The 16,695-nt window shown below is 49.1% G+C and overlaps 1 protein-coding gene across 17 annotated transcripts in view; it reads left to right on the top strand.

The window, feature by feature from the left end:
* MAP4 (microtubule associated protein 4) overlaps positions 1 to 16,695 on the top strand; it is a 171,635-nt gene that overhangs the window by 127,551 nt on the left and 27,389 nt on the right. For 2 of the 17 annotated variants that reach the window (XM_087732521.1, XM_087732502.1), the window contains exon 1: positions 1,484 to 3,123. The exons of 14 other annotated variants lie outside the window; for them this stretch is intronic. In XM_087732521.1, coding sequence (XP_087588647.1) covers positions 1,488 to 3,123 — 1,636 coding nt within the window. In that variant the 5' untranslated portion in view covers positions 1,484 to 1,487. Of the gene's footprint in view, positions 1 to 1,481; positions 3,124 to 16,695 lie in introns of those variants that run through there. One more of the 17 variants, XM_087732512.1, reaches the window with a different exon arrangement.

Below are 16,695 nucleotides of genomic sequence, written 5' to 3'. Positions count from 1 at the left end.
GCAGCAAGTGCTTGCAAACATCAGTCCTGCGTCAGTCACGAGAGAGAATGCAGCAAGCCTTGAGCTCGGGTCCCATTTTCCCCCAGCAAGACACCTCTGAATATTTTAAAGTACAGAAAAATTGTTGAGGCCTTTTGAGAAGGGAAGCTTGTGGGTGGAACTATTCTGGTTAATTAGAGGGTGTCATGAAAGATTCATATAACTTACAGTTCCTTAGTCATTGTTTTTAAATATAGCAGTGTCTTAAATCCAAAGCTTAAATACAAGTAGATAAATGTGTGGATTGTAGGATTTCTCAGCAGCAGGTTAAATTCAGGGGGCGTAGTGTAGCTTGCAGTCTCTGGGTGTAAAAATACATTTATGCTCAGTTAAGCTATAGCAGGGAGTCCTTTTACTGCATCAGCTGTAAGGACAAAACTTGCTCCCCGACTGGAGTATATCGATGTCTGTAATGGTCAATGTCTGTAAAGTATTGTAGCCCTGGTTCAAAGAAGAAAATTAGCCTTAGTCAAGGATTAATCTATACCAGGCACTTAAGAAAAAAAAGCCAGCTCCGCAGTTTGGCGCTAATGCAGTAGTGGCCATCCAGGTCCCAGTGGCCGAGTGGCTCGGAGCATTCAGCGCTCTTGGGTGGGCTCCCAGTTTAACCGGGGAAACGATGTCCAAATGAAGAATCCCCGTTAGAAAAGCCTTGTCAAGGACGCTGGGTACAGGGGCTTCGCCGGACGGCCGAGTAGGGCACTTAATACGTGTTGAGACTGGTTTTGAATAGATCATCACAAAATGTGAAGTGCTAGGTGTAAATGAAGTGCAACAGAAAAAAATGCAGCTCAAAAATCTTGGAAGATACGTTCACGTTTTAAAAAAAAAATATTTAAAAAACAAGCTCACAGTATTTAAGGCTACAGAACCTCTCCTAACCTGTCCCATTTCATCCTTTGCAGCTTTGTCCGCTCGCTTATATGAGCGATATGGTTTGTGGACTGTGAAATCCTCATTACAGCAACACTTGTGATCACTGTTGACTCCGAAAGAATATATTAAAATTCACTGAAAACAAAGCCCTTGTGCTGAAAGAGGTCATTCTGTGCTGTGGTGTTGGGGGACGGGCTTGTTTTGGGGGTTGTGTTCTGGTTTTGTGTAAGGGGAGGAAAATTGCTGACCTTAGTTCCTAAATATTCTTAGGAGTGGTTAATTAATACTTGTAAATGCGTTGATCACGATAGGGTTTGGCAGAGAAAAAGGAGATGGCAATATTTCCCGAAATGTGTAACAACCCATGAAATGCTGCTGACAGAAAAATCATTTCACCGAGACGATTAACCCCACACTAGCGTCTAGCCAGAGACGGGTGTTTCTGTTACAGAAGTGCATTCTTCTGCATTTTTACAAAAGGATAAAACCTGACGTTTTCCTTTGAACTAGCGGCTGAATCCAGTAAATGAAGGCGTGCGGCAGGCAGGGGGTGGGGAGGAAGGAGTTTTGTCATGAATACAGGGGGCATGGTGTGTCGTCACCGGCGGCAGCAGCCGGCGAGCTCGGCGAGCGCGGAGCTGGTGTTACAGCCACCGGAGGAGGCGAAGCGATCGGAGATGTCTCTCTCGAACAAGCAGCCCGCATCCCTCTCCGAATACAGCCAGCTGTGCAAAGGCAAGAACACGGAGAACTTCTCGGAAGCCTTCCACTGCATGGAGTCCCCGAAAGACTTCGGCAAAACTGAATTTGAATGGCAGAGGACTGAGGGGAAGCTTAATGAGATTGGCTTGAATGTAAACTCAGGGGGACCGATTAAGGATGGGCTCGTTAAGAATGCTGGTTTCACGGATGAGGACAAGCTCTGCTTCTTTGAAGGAAAACTAGACAAAGAGCTAAAAATAGCTCAGAAAGACAAAAGAGAAATTGAGGTGCAAGGCAAAAAATACCAGGCAGCTGCAGGTCACCTTGAGAGCTGGTCTTTGATTTCTGAAACGTTTCCTTCTGCAGAAGGGAACTTTGCAAACCCTAAAACTACAGATTTTCATGTGGGACAGGCAGGAGCTGAAAAATCTGGTCCTGGGCTGGGTAAAAATGAAGCCATCACCGATCAGGAGAAAGCAGCCGGCAAGGCTGGAATGGAGACCAAATGCCAGCCAGACCCAAACCTGCCCAATCTGTCTGTGTCGGAGAGCGAGCCCAGCAAATACATGAAGGAACAAGACATCAGTGTCTGGAATCCAAATTTCCACCCTATCCTGCCTAACAATTCGGGGTCTAAAGAAGCAACCGTGAAAAAAGATGGAGCCCCCAGCTACTGTGTAATTGGGGTGGTTAATGACAACTACGTGCAGAGTGGATTTTCGTCTTCCTCAACGGCATCGAAGCCAGAACCTCCAACCACCACCGTAGAGCTTGCACAAGATGACTCCAGAAGTAGTTACTTTAATAATACCGCTGAAATGGAGGAGGAGATGGAAGACAAGCTGAGCTGTGCAGACGACGGCAGTTTTCTGAACAGGGCTGCCCACCAAAGGAAGGCAATGAGGCGTGCAATGTCGGAGTGCTCTCACTTGTCCGTGCCCCTAACCCTTAACCTGGCTGATAAATACCCTGAGCCGGTGCTTAGAGAAGACGTCGCTACTGGTCTGCTCTCTCCTAATAGCAGCCTGACCCAGTGCTCGAGCCCCACAGCCAGAAAGCCGGGCGCTCCGATGAAAAGGTCAATGACCGTGTCAGAAGAGCAAACATCTGTCTGCGGCTCAGGTCCCGAGCAGAGCCGTGCGGGGCTGCCCAGCCTGGTGGTGAGGGAGCATCAGTCCCCCCTGGCCGAGGAGCCGGCTGCCAAGAAGAGAGAGGAGTGGAACAGCGGCAGCAACTCGGTCAAGAAAGAGCTGGGCAGCCCGGGCTTGTATCACAGCAAGCTGGAGCAAATCCCTGAAATCAGCAGCCAAGACAAAGAGAGGGAGGAGGCGGCAGCGAAGAGGGAGAAGAGCAATGCCACCGATGGAGCTGCTGGGTTTGATTCTCCGAAAAGCAAACGCACCGAGATGGAATCCAGCAAAACTGTTCCACTGGAAAGAAAAGAAATTGAGGTCAGCGATGTGCGGAGCTCTCCGTCTCCCAAGCAAGGAGATTTACCACGTGATGGTATGTTGCTAATTTTTACCTCCCCGGGGAGCAAGCAGACAGTAGCTGGGAAGCAGCTACCCGACTTTCCGGGCTGCGGGCGGGGGGGTGGCTCAGTGCACCTGGAGAGGCCGACACGGCCCAGGTTCCGGTTGTTAGGACAAAGGATGTATTTTCAGATAGACGAAAATGGGGGGGAAAAAAAGAAAAATAATTGCCCGGCTGGTTCCACAGCATTTGTTGCAGCACCAGCCATGAATTGCTTGCTGGGATCCTAAACCTGACTGACAGCTTTTGAAATCTGCAGTGTCCCCAGTGGTAACAGGTCCCTCTCCAGCGCCCGCTTGCCGCTCCCTCCTGCGAGCACAGGTACCTCCCGATTGGCAAGCTGTAGTGTTAGGGCGTTATCAAAGTTAAAGCCTTTCAACCTGCGTCAAAAAGACCTGAGGGCTGTGCTTTTCCGTTAAGCTTTTAGCACCTTTTGGTATTTCTGTTTGAGGGGGCCGGCAAGGGTAAATGCGTAGAACAATTTATGTAGTTAAGCTCTTTCTGACTGTTTCAGTGCTGAAATTCAAAGTGGAATTTCCCCACTGCTTTCTGTAACCTCTTTCCCAAAACCCCCGTTACAAAGGAGCCTTTCCCGTTGCTGAATGTCAATAGCGGCTTGTTTTATTTTGTGGTGTTTTGTTGTTTCAGCAGTGCTGTGATGCATGAGGTCAGTCTTCCCGGATTTAAAATCTGCGAGGAGAGTAGTTAATCTTTGTTCTCCATCCTGGAACAACATCTATGTCCCCCTTGCCAGCTTCAGCCAGCAATAAACCTGCTTTTTTTTCCCAGATTTGGGGTGCGAGGATGATCTGTGCGCTTTGTCTGTTGCCCGTATTAATGAGAGCTTTGCATGGGAAAAGGAAAGAAAATTGTGTCAGGGCATACAGACAAAAGACTCGCGTGAGCATTTTTGCATCCGATGACTTTTGTAGCCAGCTGGTTTGCTAAACCTTCAGAGGGCTAATGTAAAACTTGAAAGTGTAATACCCCGGCGTGAGAGTGACCTGCAGGTGGGTAGGGGGGTGCGCTGTTCGGGTAGAGCTCCAGGACACGTAACGGGGGTGGATAAGCCATGAGCGGGGAAGGGCAGGCTCGGGGTAAGGTGGTGTGCCGTGGGAGCCACGGATCAGAGTTATCTTCTGGTTTTGCGGTGTGTTAGTGACACCCAATGGTCACTCGGTCGGCTCCTGGCTGCCGGCGCGGGACTCCGATCATCCGTCCTCCTTCCAGCTGTCAGTAATCACTTCAACACAATTGTGTTTTGTGTCTAATTAGAGTTTTACTTTTCTCTAATAATACTCTAAGATGCTTCAATTTCCAAGACTCGCGGTCAGAGATCTGTAGAACGAGGTTTTGGCAATACAAACCTCCCCGCTCCAAAGTGCCACCACATCTTATCTTCTTCCCTTTCCCTTACCTCGCTGTTACCTTGCTCCTTACGGTCTACTTGGTGCACAGATCTTAAACAACTCTGGCAGTCGTGAGATGAAATAGTGTCAGTTTTGGTGGCAGCGCGTCCCGAATTGCCGACATCGGTCCTTCGGAGCCCGAAGAGAGATGTCAAGTCCTTTTGCGCGGGCAGGAGTCATCAGCTCTCCTGTTGATGGCGGCCAGAGCGGTGCAGCGAGCTCCTGGACGCCTGGAGACGCCTTTGCTGGGGCGTGAGTAGGAGCTGTGCAGCTCTATGCTTACCTGCGCTCAAGTTTGTGCTTAAACGCGAAAGGGTCATCAGTCGTCTTGAGAACTTAAACGTGCCATGAGTAAAAGTGATGTTGGCAACAAACGTGGAACAGAAAGAAAGGTGCTGTATTGGTGCACGCCTTTCGTATTGCAGAATTTCTGGGGTGCTGGCGTTGGCTGTCATCCGCTCCGCCACTGGAGTTTATTTGCAACCAGGCAAATTAGCAAGGAGGGTCATATTTTGGACAAGGAGGAAAGCAAGTTTGGGTAGGCTGGCAAATTGTGTCGAGCTGAAGAGGCAACCGTTTCAAAACACGGATATGTGGGATTTTTAAATCAGCATAACATTTAAAACTACAGTGGATTGACATGTTTTCCCCCGAGGGACTGAGCATCAGTGATGTAAAGGTCACTAAAAGATAGGAACACGCAGTCCTCTGGTTGGGTTGCTTTTTGCAGATGGCTAATTTGTGTTACCAAGCTTTTTTTAAGCGTCTAGGTTTAAAGTTTTGTGCTCTCGCAATCTTTATTTTAAAAGACACATGGTCTGAGGTTGAACGGACAGGGTCATAACTGGGCTGGCAGACAGCTGGCGGGCTCTCCGGGGCAAGAAGGCGATAGAGTTGTAACTTCTTTTTTACTCTCTTCTCCAAAATGAACAGCTGCTTAGGTGAGGTTTGTTCCGTTCTGTGGCGTACAGTGCATTGGTAAGAAATAAACTCTGGATTTATTCTCTCCTGGAGGAGAACATAGCAGCAGAAGCAATAAAATGTTTTCTTTGCTTTATATATGGGTAGTTTAGAAATAATTTTTGGAATGCAAGAGAAAACAGGCAAAAATTCCTCAGATGTTTCTGAAATGCTTCCAGACTTTCTGTGATGAGATTTTGCTGCTTCTCCCCTTTTAATAAGCAGAGAGGCGGTTATAATAAAAATAACTCAGCCAAGGAAACAGTCTTGGCTGTAAGTATGGAACCGATTCTAAATCTGTCCTGTGCGTTTTATTCACGGCTGAATGACCCGTTCATACCCTTATCAACTCCCCTGCTTCAGTCCTTGCAGGCCTCCTTCCCGCCACGCGGCACTGTGTCCAAAATGGCCAACACACCTATTTTATCTGATTCTGGTTCTACAGAAATCGAGTTTTCCTTCTCCTTGTTAAGTCCTCTCTTTTTCCGCCTGTCCTATCTGTTCATTCCGAACTTAGCGCTTACGTTCAGGGTAACAACTTTTATCACCTGCATCTTTTTTCATCCTAAAAATTCTTGCAAGAATTGTCCAACCCGATTCTAATCGTTCGAATGGCATCTCTCAGGACTTCTGCCAGAAGTAGCTTTCCTCAGTCCTATCCAGCCAGGGTTTGTTTGGTTTGCTTTTTTTGCTAAACCTCTGTTATTCCTGTTTTTTAAGGTGACCTAGAATTGTACATAAAATATTTGTTCCTTGCAGAGAGCTGGGTGTTAGTATGATGACACATTAAGTTTAATTTCATTCTAAAATTTGTCGAAAAGGCGTACCCGTTGCAATCCCTGGTGTACCCGCGGCAGGTATTTCGCACAAGGAGACGCTGGCTGCGGGTTAGTCCTGAGCTGCAGAACGTGGTCTGGTCCCTTCTCTTGGCAGCGATGGCTGCGGATTCCCGCCAGAACAAGCGGTCGCATTGTTCCCTGCACCGAACAATAGATTTGATTCATGTTCCCGTTGTGTAGAAGCTGTTGTGTGATTTATTGCACGTACCTACCATGTCACCTCCAGCGGTACCGCTTAGATAAGCGGTGTCATTCACCACTGCCTTCACCTTCTGCCTTTCCTCATTTTCCTGGAATTTCCTCCAACTTGAAATATTTTCTGCTCCGAAATATGAGAAATTCCAGGCTGCGCTGGACCCCGCCGAGCTGGGACTGGCACCTCTCTGATGCTCAGCAGCTCAGTGCGTGCCTCAGAAAAACTGCCTTGGTTTTCTGCCTCTTATTTCCCTATAAATCCATAAGCAAGGGGTGCAATCCAGCGTAACGTCTGCATCTCCTGCAGGGTTTTTTTTGCAGCGGAACGCTTTGTGGTTTAGATAAATACAGAATCCGAGACTTCCAACATGACTGTGATAGCCTGTCGCCTCAGGTTTACAGGGTAAAGTTAATTACGGGATTAGGAAATACCAGCCCAGCTACCTCCTAATGAACTAATGATACTTGTTCAAGTAATGTTAGTGGTGTGGATGGTGGCGGGCTAACGAGGCTCCTTGTCAGCTGAAATCGTGCTTTTAATGAGAGAGAAAAGAAAGAAAGGATCGCAGGCTGTGGGGAGGAGGAGAAAACGAAGGCACCGGTGATACACGGTGCCTGATACGGGCTGTGGATAGTTCAGGGAAAATTCGTACTTGGTGTATGCACGTTCAGCCTTGAGTATAAAATAAAACATGGGCATCTCTCAGGGACTGAGCTTAAAATTGATGCTGGAAGTATTGTAGTCGTTGGGTAAATCAGGTGGGTTCCCGGTTCTGTAACACCCGCTGCGCTCTCTCAAAAATGGCAAACACAACTGGGTATTCGAGGGAGACCACGTCAAAACGGTGGCTTACAGCAGGCCCATCAGCTCCCCTCTTTCCCCTTTCTCCGGGGAGCGGTGTGAGATGGGCAGGGGGATGTTCAGCGGCCGCAGGTGGGTTGAGGGCAGCACGTGCCGGTCCCGTGCAGGGATGTTGTTTGTGCCGGTGCGCTGCTCATCCCTGGAAATTCCTGCTGCGAGCTTGGGGCAGCAAGCGCGGCAGGGCGTAAAGAGCGGGAACTTCTATGGACGGGCCTTCAAGGGAGGCTGGATAGGATAAAAGGATATAAAGCGTCATGCTTCAGGTCCGAGGCCAGGGATAGATCGGCTGATAGAAGGGTTAGAAAGACCCCTCAGACCGGCTTCCCTGTGGCTTGTTGCAGGTGACGTGCAAGAAGCTGGACTAGCTGGGTCATTGGGAGTATCTTGTATTTGTGCTTAAGTGCTCAGGGGCAGGATCAGGCTTGTAACCGTTTTGCATTTTGAACAGTATGGAATGGCAGTCTTACGCCTTCAGAGACTGAAAATACCCCGGGTGTCCCCTGGCCCAAGCGCTGCCCAGGCTTGGGCGGCCGCCTGGAAGCGGGCTGGGGTTTCCCCAGCGTTCGGACCGGCGTCGGGGACAGGCTGAAATACAGATTCAGGCGGCCTTTCTGCCCTGCTCCCCCCTTGGCAGCCCTTCTGAGGCAGCTTCGGTCCGCGTTGTGGTTTGCTGGTATTTTTGGTTTGGCTGGGAGGTGTGCTTGTCTCTGGCACTTTGGTTTGTCAGGGGCATTGACAGAAAATAGAGCTTCTTGGTGGTTTTATGAACGTGCTCCCACTTTTATCAATGAAAAGGGAAAAGCTCATGATTTTGTTAGGTCTCTAATATCCAACATCAATTTTTTAGCACAGTATTACAGTCAAACAGCGTATATTAATTGCTCTAAGTAGCTGTTTGACGTCAGTTCATACCACGTTAGGTAGACACGGCAAGTAGTCTAGGTTGTTCCAGAAGAACAAGTTCTGAGTTAGGATTTCCCTTCCTCGGTAAAAAATAAGAGTCTTAACAAATCAGCCTAGGTTTACAAGATGCAGGCAAAGAGGACATCTGGTTTATTCCGCAATTCTTGATAACAAGTAAAAATGTACACGTTGATTGAGTTGCATTCGGTGCCAAATAAGATGCTTAGCTAGTCTGTATTTGGGTCAAGCAGGAGACATTTTATTTAGTCTTTTCTGGAGAGGAGAACGCAGATCAGGGTTGTATTTCTGCTTAAACTGAGATTTGCTGTATTTGTAGATACTTTTGTCGTAAGAGCCTTAAACAAAAAGGCTTTATTTGGTGGTGATTTTTGACGAAGCAACTCCTTCTGGATGGTGAGGGATGAACAAGAAAGCTCGTGCCTCTCTGCAGTGTTTCTGGCAAAAGCGGTATTTCACATGGCCTGGGTTTGTTTCTAAGGTTGTTTATGTTTACGAGGGAGAGTAAAGATGGTCATTGCCTTATTGCTTAATCTATTTCTCTTAATGGATTTTCAGTTGATGACTCTAATCCCCATGAGAATTATGGAGCCGTTTCGTTGAATGACGTTTTAGTTCAGCTTAGCCCGCTAAACATCCCTTGCCGGGGACACGGCAGATGAGTGCCTGGCCTCCTCCACGAGCGCGTTCGAATGCAGCTGCGAGTCCCCGTCCGTTCTGAAGCACGTAAACGAGCCAGCCTGGGTCAGCGACGGGGGGCGAGGCAGGGGAAATACAGACCCCGTAAAACGGGAGCTACTGCCTTACCAGCGGGATCGGTGGGAGATGAGGGGATTTAAGTGGCATCGTCTCGAGTACCCACTGAAACGCTCATTTAAGTAGTCAACACAGGGGAGAAAGGAAAATGAGATGTAATATTCTTAAAAATCTTCCAGATGCACAGTATGTAGTTACTGCTACCCTTTATCTTTGCATTAGCTTCTGCTTACCGCAGTACCAGAAAACCGAAATACTTGCTTTTGGCCTTTGGAGATGAGCCCAAGATGTGTTGTACCCGGGTCTTCGCCTGTTCCTTTTGACATGGAGAATGAGTTTTTGGGTATACTTATTCCTGAATAAGTTGCTGCTTGATATTTGAGAAATACATGCACATAGGCTTTCATTCCGAGTTCCGTGACTTATAAAACAACGCAGTAACATGGTTTAACTTTAAAAAGATCCTCACGGGTATGTTTCTGTAAGTACTTTTTCCTAATTTTACTCCTTCGGGGAAGGAAACACGAACAGGAAAGCTTTTCAGATTTAGCTCTGGTTTTTTCACAGACAGTAACAGCTTTTGCGGGAGAGCTGTTAGAGCAAAACCGATGGCGAAGGGATCTGAAAGACTGGCGGTCTGTGTTTGCCCCCCCTTGGGTGCCAGCTCAGCGTCACCTCGCACGAGCTGTAACCCTGCGGGGTTTGCTTCTCTGCTTGTAGAGGAGGGCAATAATGCTGCTGTTGTAAGGATTTTATAGGTGTCATAAGGATGCTTGTGTGTGGCTTTCCCTCACCAAATGGAGTTCTAGGAATTCAGAAAGAAGAGAGAACAAACTAGAAAAAACTATCTCAATTTCTAAATCCGTTATACCCTTGCATTCTGAGTATCATGTGTAAATCTGCATGTTGTCCTCTGCCTCAAAAAGGCTGTAATACAGTTAGAAGTGTGGTAAATAAAGGCATCATATTAGAGAAGTTCATATGGCAAATGGCCAAATAAACTAGGACTGTTTAGCCTGAAAGAGAGAGGACCTGGAGGGGGAGATGGTTGTGATTACTGTCTATAAAGTCATCGATGACGTGAAAGTTGTGAGCAAGAGAAGGCCGTTCAGTTTTGCCAGTGTAAGAATATGGGTCATCAAATGAAAACAGCCGCAGCAGCAGAAAGCAAGTGATGCTGGGTGACTTGAGAGCAATTTACAGTGAAGCTGTAAAACATCTTGTGCCAGGAATTTGTGAATTGTGATATTTTATTCTTTTTTTTTTTTTTTTTTTACCATGAGGCTAATCAAATGTTGGAGGAGAAGCCCCAAGATGTGGAATCTCCATCCTTGGAGATGCTCAGAATATGACTGAACCCCCCCCCGAGCAATCTGGTGTAATTTGAGCGGGGGATTGGGTTAATGACCTCCAGGCATCCCTTCCAACCGGCATCGTTCTGCTGTTCTAATGCTGCGTGCTTACAGGGGCTGCGACGCTGTTGGACAAGCGGCAGTCTCTAGGCTGCAAGTCACAGGATGGTGAGAGAGATATTTTTTTGGAGGAGAGTGGGGTGGTGTTTTTCTCCTTATGGTTAGGAAAGCTATATATAGTTATTCATAATTGGGACTTGGCTTCAAGACATATGATTAATTGCGTACAATGTGGGCATCCTCCGCTACGTAGCTGTAATAGTCACTTAGACTGGAACAGAGCTCTGGAGGTCTCTGGTTTAACCCCCGACTCAAACCCACGTGTAAGTAAATCAGGTTGCTCCGGGGCCATGTGTGTCCCTTCCAGGTCTGAATGTCTCTGAGGATGGAGATCTCGCAGTCTCTTTGGGCCTCTTCCAGTGTTTGACCTCCCTCACATTGAGTTTTTCCTTATGTTTGGAAATTGCGCTGGCCATGACTGCAAGCAGCCTGATCTGCTGGGACCTGCTTTGAGCGATGGGTTGGGCTGGTGCCCTCCGAGGTCCCTTCCAGCCCTTCATTGCTCTGTGATCCTCTTGCTTGACCACGTTGGTATATCCGTGCAGGCAGATCGCCGAATTCTCACAATAACCCTGTGCAATGGGTGTAATTGCATTTTGAGTAATGAGTTCAAGGTTAAAATCACGAAGCATTGTCTCAGCTTTCAACACGTGGGTTTGCAATCCTCCTTTTCACGTACCTTTCCTCACTGCGTTACTCTGCCGCTTCGTTCAGAAGCGGGAAGGTGAAGGTCGCCTCTGCTGCCGGCTCCTATGGCCCAGCTCTTCTGTTTTCAAACAGACTTCAGCAGCTTTTGCCCCCGCTTTGTCGCTGCTTTTGAGGAAGAGCCCCCCTTAGCATCTGCAAAAGTCCGTCAAAACACTTGAGTTTGGTTTGTCTTGTTCCTTAGTCTTTTGAAAAAGATGCCTGTGGTTTTCAGACAGCAGAGCTTAAAATCAGCCAAACTCTCCATCATCATACTTTTTAATTTATTTGTTTGGAGGGAGGTTCTGTACATCCTTGTGGTACGAAGGGGGAATGCTCCGTTCCTTAACCTCCTTCCAATGAGAGAAAGCCTCCCTAGAGGAACGATAACCAGAGGGAAAGCTCTGGCATCGGAATCGTGCGGTTTAGCGGGGGACAGTTTTCTGTGGGTGGGTCTGAATGACTCGCCGTGAGATGGGCTTGCAGGCTCCTCGGAAAGCTGTTCTCTTGAGCGGTATTAGTGCTGCGTAGGAAACTTTGGAGAGAGACTCACTGTTCAGACAGGGAGGGTTTTTTTAAGAAATAATACGGTCTATTTAAACGTTAACACTGAGCCTTGGAGGGCACCTTTGCTCTTTTATAGAGTTGATAAGGTAGCTGTTGTACGGTCCCTTCTTTTTGGGGAAAAAACATCGTTCTTAAAACCATTGCATCTACTTGGATTGCTTCGTAACACATGATATTTCTTCTAATGGTAACTCGCCTGCTGCTGGTAACACCGAGAGCGTGGCAGCATGTACAGAAGTAAGAGGTTAAGGATAAAATGTGTTAGGAGTCTCCCCAGACAGCAGGGTTCTTGTGTAAATAACTTGTTACGAGCGGCTGCTGGTACCTGGGAATCGGGATGAGTTGCCTTTCAGGAGGCCGTGCCTGCTCCACGGCTGCGTGGATGGCCCCATGTGCTTTATTTGCGTCAGGGTATTTAAAATGGGCTGTTGGAGGCAGAATTATAAATTTCCTCATTAGTGGTTTTTTTTTGGCTCAGGCTGCTTGTACGAGACGAACACAATAAGTTCTGTTTTCCATAATTTTTAAGATCTATAGGAAGAGTATTGTCCCCTTGTATATCAGGGAGCGGAAACGGCTTTTTTGATTGTCAGTTTTGGCACAGATAATCTCATTTTTACTATTTATTCTGAAAAATCACCAGTGCTTATTTGTTAGGAGTCTTGTTCCCTCTGACTCCCGGATGACTGGAAGCTAGCAAACGTGACGCCCCTCTACAAGAAGGGTCGGAAGGAGGATCCCGGGAACTACAGGCCTGTCAGCCTGACCTCGGTGCCGGGGAAGGCCGTGGAGCAGGTCATCTTGAGTGCCATTATGCAGCAAGTGTGGGACAACCGAGGGATCGGGCCCAGCCAGCATGGGTTTATGAAAGGGAGATCCTGCTTCACTAACCTGGTCTCCTCCTGTGACAAGGTGACCCGCTTGGTGGATGAGGGGAAGGCTGTGGATGGTGTCTACTTGGACTTTAGTAAGGCCTTGGACACTGTCTCCCACATCATTCTCCTGGAGAAGCTGGCTGCGCACGGCTTGGGTAGGTGCACTCTGCGCTGGGTTAAAAACTGGCTGGACGGCCGAGCCCAGAGAGTGGTGGTGAATGGAGTCAAATCCAGTTGGCAGCCGGTCACCAGTGGTGTCCCCAGGGCTCAGTGTTGGGGCTGGTTCTGTTCAACATCTTCACTGATGATCTGGAGGAGGGGATCGAGGGCACCCTCAGTCAGTTTGCAGGTGACACCAAGCTGGGTGGGAGCGTCGATCTGCCGGAGGGCAGGGAGGCTCTGCAGAGGGCCCTGGCCAGGCTGGAGCCATGGGCCCAGGCCACGGGGTGAGGGTCAGCAAGGCTCAGGGCCGGGTCCTGCACTGGGGGCACAGCAACCCCAGGCACCGCTGCAGGCGTGGGGAGGAGCGGCTGGGAGCTGCCCGGCGGGAAAGGGCCTGGGGGGGGTGGTCGACAGCCGCTGAACACGAGCCAGCAGGGTGCCCAGGTGGCCAAGGGGGCCAGTGGCATCCTGGCTTGTATCAGGAACAGTGTGGCCAGCAGGACCAGGGAGGTGATGGTGCCCCTGTACTGGGCACTGGTGAGGCCGCACCCTCGAAGGCTGTGTTCAGTGTTGGGCCCCTCACCCCAAGGCGGCCATGGAGGGGCTGGAGCGTGGCCAGAGCAGGGCAACGAAGTTGGTGAAGGGTCTGGAGCACAAGTCTTATGAGGAGCGGCTGGGGGAGCTGGGGGTGCTCAGCCTGGAGAAGAGGAGGCTGAGGGGAGCCCTCATCGCTCTCTGCAACGGCCTGAAAGGAGGCTGGAGCCGGGGGGGTCGGTCTCTTCTCCCCAGGAACAAGCGATGGGACGAGAGGGAACGGCCTCAAGCTGCGCCAGGGCAGGTTTGGGTTGGGTATTAGGGAAAGTTCCTTCATGGAAAGGGCTGTCAGGCCCTGGCCCAGGCTGCCCAGGGCAGGGGCTGAGTCCCCATCCCTGGGGGTATTTAAAAAACGGATAGATGTGGTGCTTGGGGACATGGTTTAGTGATGGACTTGGCAGTGATAGGTTAACGGTTGGACTCGATGATCTTAAGGGTCTTTTCCAACCTTAACGATTCTATGATTCTATGATTCTATGAGTTCAGTGTTATCTGAACACCACGTGGTCTTGTTTGCTGGGTCTTTCATCCAGCAATGGCAAATATCTGGTTTCTGGTGACAAATTTATTTTTAAAATATGCTTTTTAACTTGTCGGCCTTAGCGTGCCTTTGCCAAATGTTGTTTCGGTGCTACGGCTACTGTGCGTGGTCTCGGCTGTGCGTTACTGCAGCTCAGGGGCTGCCTTTGAGCAGGGTTTGGTTGGCCAACCTGGCGCCGCGGCGGTGGGCACGCTGGCAGGGCCGGTGCTGGGTCAGGAGGGGAGAAGTCTGGTTCCTGCCACCTGCAAGCCGTGTAGATCTTGTTCTGCTCGGCTCCATCCGTGCAGGACCCTGGAAGAGGTGGCTTGTCTGCGGCTGACGGTGGGGACGGCGTGGGTGCAGCCTGGGCCACGGGGCACGGCCAACGCCAGGAGTCACCTCAGGCCTCAACCAGCAAGAGGGTTCAAACTGCAGGGTGGGTTTTTTTCAGTGAATTATAACGTCGCTGAATTTGAGCAGATTTTTATAAGGGAAGGCACTTGTCTGACAGCAAGGCTGCATCTGTGAGCATCCAACTTCTCCTGCACCAGATGAGAGCGAAACCCCGTCACGGGAAACATTGCGATTATCTTTGATACGCGGGATAGTTGTCTTTAGCATTTTTCTCAGAACTGGCCTGTTTTGTCTAAAATCATCTAGGGGCAGATAGGGACTACAAATACGCAGTACCCGAAGCCCGGTGTCCATGTGAGAAGCGCCGGGCTGCCCCGCGGGGTCCCTCCTCCGCACAGCGCGCCAGGAATCCCGGCCATCCCTCCTTCTGCCGGCTGGAGCCTGTCTGAAGGACGCTTGGTATCGCTGTTAAGCCAGACATAAGCACCACTTATCAGGTTTGCTCTTTCATAATTGATGCCTGTAAAACCTCAGACAAAATTCTGGAGTTTGCTGTTTGTGGGTTTAGTCGTTATTGTGGAGTCATTTGTTTTCTCGGATGTGCTTAGATGTGAATAACTTTTTCCAGCATCGCTCTTAGAAATTGCGAAGCAGTGGCGCCTTGCAGTATTGTGAACTGACACGTACAAAAAAGTTTGATTTCCACCATTAAAAACGTACTTAGTGAGTATCGAATGGTAAGCCGGGGGTGAGGATGGACATACACAGCACAGCGCAGCTTGCCTTTGCAGTGAGTAGCAGCGGGGAGAAAGTAACCCTGATCGCAGGGTTATGCCTTTGAGTTTATCGGTGGAAGATGCCAGATTGGAATGTCCTTCCCTTTCTCCTTCAAGCCCCTGTCCCCCTCTCCCCCCGGAGTAATTCAGTGCTGGGTGCTGACTCAGCCGGATTTTCTCCGTCGGCGCTCGCCGCGAGGAGCAGGAGCTGCGCGGCTGAAGGAGGAGCCCTGCTCAGGGCAGAGCAGCAACCCCTGCCAGAGCTCCCAACAAAACGGCTTTGAAATATCTTTCGGAGGTTTGTTGCCATGCTTGGAGGAACAAGCAAACTGAAAAGTCCCTTAAATAATTCTTGCAGACTAATGAACAAATTTGATTAAGATTTGGCAGCTTTTCCCAATATTCCCAGTAAGTAGGAAATCTTCCCAGGCAGCTCCCTGCTCTGTGTAGGAGAGAGCGCCCTCGTAATTAAAGGATGAATGAAAGCAAATGTGCTGATGAGCACATTGGGTCCTCACTCAAACTGAGGCAGCACGAAGCAAAGCTGCCCCTCTGTGATCCCCTGGGCTGGTGTAGGGGGTTGCGTGCCCCGCTGCGCCAGAGGCTCCGGGAGCTGCAGCTGGGGTTGTGGTCCCGTGGCCCCCGAAAGGGAAAGGCCCCGACCCAGCTCCCCTGGGTTTATCATTATGTTTATTTACGGATGCGAGTTGCTTAACCTGTATGCGTGCTGCCCCGCAGTGTAGCGCCATCCGCTTGGTGATGCGACGTTTCTGGTTTACATTGAAAAAGAAAAAAATCCTATTTGTTTTGTAGAACCTTAATGCACTCTCTGATAATTTCGTGTGTTGAAGTTACTCACTCCAAGCTCCTTGTCTAGTAGCCCGTATTTGATTAAGTAACGTGAAATACCATGAAATTAATGTTGTTATTAGTTCAGAAGCATGGAAGCTGCTGGCGTTTAAATCCTGAGACTTTGGAAGTTGAGGTTTTTTGAGGCTCCCTGAACAGATGAATTCGCGGTGCTGCGTGGACGCTGTGATGGTGTCATCAAGCAAGAGGTTTGCTGTTGCCGCTGAATTAGCTGAAATAATGACGACAGGCTAAGTACCCGAAAGGTAACTTCCAACGGATGGAAGGTCACCTTGATGTCGGAGACATTTGAGACTGGTAGGATTCGAAATGAAGCCATCCCCAGGTGTGGGGTCCTAGGAGCAGAGAGCGGGGAATGGGCAGAAGGTGGTTATCAGAGACGGGAACCGTCGACAGCAATTGCTCTTTCTGGTGTTGCCGTAGATAAAACCGACAAGTTAAATGGGGGAGAATATAAAGGTTTATTGAAATGCAGCGGAGAAAACTAGTATAGAGGAGCCACTATAGATTAGCTACAAAAAAATGGGCTTTCTAGGTGCACGTGAATGATTCTTCAGAATTTTGCGTTAAAACCAGTGTCCTGTACGTTTTGGTGCTCGTTTTTCTTCACAAGTCGTCTTTGTATGCCTGGGATGGTAAACCCAGTGCTGCAAAACATGTAGTATGGCTTGGAGGCTAAAGGGCTAGGAAGAGCCTAATGCAATGCAAGGGGAAAAAGGTTTCTAAACT

Source organism: Nipponia nippon, unplaced genomic scaffold (assembly GCF_047370975.1).
Source record: "Nipponia nippon isolate SJK-2023a ecotype South Korea unplaced genomic scaffold, ASM4737097v1 scaffold_1, whole genome shotgun sequence".
Taxonomy (NCBI): domain Eukaryota; kingdom Metazoa; phylum Chordata; class Aves; order Pelecaniformes; family Threskiornithidae; genus Nipponia; species Nipponia nippon.
Note: the sequence above shows the minus strand (reverse complement) of the source record. Positions and strands in the feature narration are given on the sequence as shown.